The following is a 2618-nucleotide window of genomic DNA, read 5'->3' as shown; positions in this document are numbered from 1 at the left end:
CAAATGTGCCAGTTTGCATGTCAGGATGTTAGCCAGACATCGTAACAAGCCTAAGCAGAGCATGTGAGGATGACCATGCCAGACAGAAAGACAGGAACAGGCCAAAGAGGCCTTGTCCTGAGCCACATGATGAACTTATTTTCATGGTTACATTGTAAATAGATTTACACATTATTGAATAAATCTTTTGACTCAACTTTATATATATATATGTGTGTGTGTGTGTGTGTGTGTGTGTGTGTGTGTATTTACAGTGCTTAGTATTTTATATACATTGTTCCTCAATGTTTAAGAGAGCCCCAGGGAACAATCAAATAAGAAACTTCTGACTTATCTGATCTGGCAGGTCATGTGGTGTTTCATATAGCTTTATAAATTGCATTAGACTTTCAAAAATGTATGCTAACCTGCACCAGGCCACACAGCTAATATAGAATCATTAAATAACACAAATTAATAACTGCTGGTCCATAATATTTATATGGTCACTGAAAATTAAATTATTTTCACACGAAAGAATTAAAACCCATGCTTCTTATCAAGTCTTTTGCTAAATAAAAGCATCTTTTTTTTTCTGGAAGATTTTTCTTTTACATTACATTTATATTCTGAAATTATTTTTGTTGTTTGAATTGCAACTTTATTCTAAATGAAAGGAATGAAATTACAGTAACAAGATTTTGCCACAGAATCCAGGATGTGACACAGAATTCTCAGTTTTCAATCTCAGGAAAGAAACAACTGTGCCCCCAGACAGCTGAATCTGCAAGTTCCAAATGGAAGGTGTGTTTTGTAACTGCCACATTCACTCCAAAGCCTTTTCCCTCAGTATCTCAGACACGGAGCTTGAGTCTGCATAACCAAGGCGACACATGGGCCACACTGCTGACATCACAGATCAGTTGCCTGCACATCTAGGTACTGATGTCTTCAGAGCTTCACTTTCTTACAGGTCATCCTCCTCATCCGGTAGGGCAGTGGTCTGTGCCACCTCCAAGTCACGCTCATATTGTACTACCAACGCTGGGTCAATGACCACCTCAGGTGGGGCTAGAGCCGGCATGGCAACAAACTCCAAGTTAGGGTCTCCAGTAAGTCTTCTGGAGAGCCAGAGGAAGGGCTTCTCAAAGTTGTAGTTGCTTTTAGCTGAAATGTCATAATACTGAAGGTTTTTCTTGCGGTGGAAGACAATAGACTTCGCCTTCACTTTCCTGTCCTTAACATCCACTTTGTTGCCACAAAGTACAATGGGGATGTTTTCACATACCCGTACCAGATCTCTATGCCAGTTGGGCACATTCTTGTAAGTTACTCTTGAAGTTACATCAAACATTATAATGGCACTCTGGGCTTGGATGTAATAGCCATCTCGCAGGCCCCCAAACTTCTCCTGACCAGCAGTGTCCCAGACATTGAACTTGATAGGCCCTCTGCTCGTGTGGAACATCAGGGGGTGTACCTCCACACCCAGGGTGGCCACATACTTCTTTTCAAACTCACCAGTCAAGTGGCGTTTTACAAACGTAGTCTTCCCAGTACCACCATCACCCACGAGGACAAGCTTGAATTGGACCGGAGGCTCTCCCTGAGCGGCCATTGCCTCAAATCCTTCAGAAGTGTCTCAGGACCTGTCCCACTAAAGAAAAACGGGGAAGCACCATTCAGAAGAGGACCAATTTTTCATATCATTAGAAAATATTTATGAAACGAACATTTACTTAAACAAGGAAGCACTTCTAAATTTAAATAGGCAATTACCCTCTGACTCTAGATGTGTCTTGACTTACAAGTTGTGACAATCTTAATAACTTAGTTGCCTGTTCTCCATCAGCCTGTCTTTTGCTGTGAATTCTGGACTGAATTCCCTACCTTGCTTGCTTAGGGCTGATTCTACAGCTTCATCATCCCAGATCTGTACACTCGGCTTCAGGAGAGAGGAAAGGGGCAAGGAAGATGGAGTTTGCTTTATTCTTTCTCTAGGTCTTGAACCTCTGTTTCTACCTTGAATAACAGAGGGTACTAGAGAGGGGTGGGGAGGGAGGAAAAGGGAGGGAAGAGGGGAAATTGGGGAGAGGAGAGGGGATTGGGAAGAGGGGATAGGGAAGAAACAGAATGTTAGCTCTTACATTCTTTCCTGATGACATCATAATCCATAGAGGAGATAGTGGGGCATTGTCTTGCTTCTGGCCACAGCAGGAAGGCATTTTCATAGAGTAGATCTGTGCATTTTGTGTAACATTTTAGTAATATGAAGAATGATCAGCCATGCTTTGCTGTAGACTTAGGACTGCTTTGACTGGAATCCCAGATGACTTACCTGAGCATACTACCATTCTAACAAGTTGCTTTGAGTCTTAGCCAGAGATAACTATAGTCTGACTGGCTGGGCATTTCAGGCTTTTCTATTCACTCCTCCAAGGCCATACCATTGCATATGATCTACACTGTGTATTTGGTGTATCTACAAAATATCATTCCTGAGATGGAATGTAGAGCTCTGCTCTTTGGCTACCCTACTGGGGCACTTGAGCTGCAGCAATCTCCAAGGTTCAACTTAGTTACTGTAAATGTTATTCATTCCATCTTTCACCAGGATCCTAGTTTCTTCCCTTTGTACA

The 2618-nt window shown here is 42.1% G+C and overlaps 1 protein-coding gene across 1 annotated transcript; it reads right to left on the bottom strand.

Moving 5' to 3' along the window:
• Positions 1-867: 867 nt before the first annotated feature.
• Positions 868-1600, bottom strand: LOC127224499 (GTP-binding nuclear protein Ran). The gene has a single exon (XM_051187529.1). The coding sequence runs from the start codon at positions 1595-1597 to the stop codon at positions 947-949; it is 651 nt and encodes a 216-aa protein (XP_051043486.1). The 5' UTR covers positions 1598-1600; the 3' UTR covers positions 868-946.
• Between the last annotated feature and the right edge of the window lie 1018 nt (positions 1601-2618).

This window comes from Phodopus roborovskii, unplaced genomic scaffold (genome assembly GCF_943737965.1).
Source record: "Phodopus roborovskii unplaced genomic scaffold, PHOROB, whole genome shotgun sequence".
NCBI lineage: Eukaryota > Metazoa > Chordata > Mammalia > Rodentia > Cricetidae > Phodopus > Phodopus roborovskii.
Note: the sequence above shows the minus strand (reverse complement) of the source record. Positions and strands in the feature narration are given on the sequence as shown.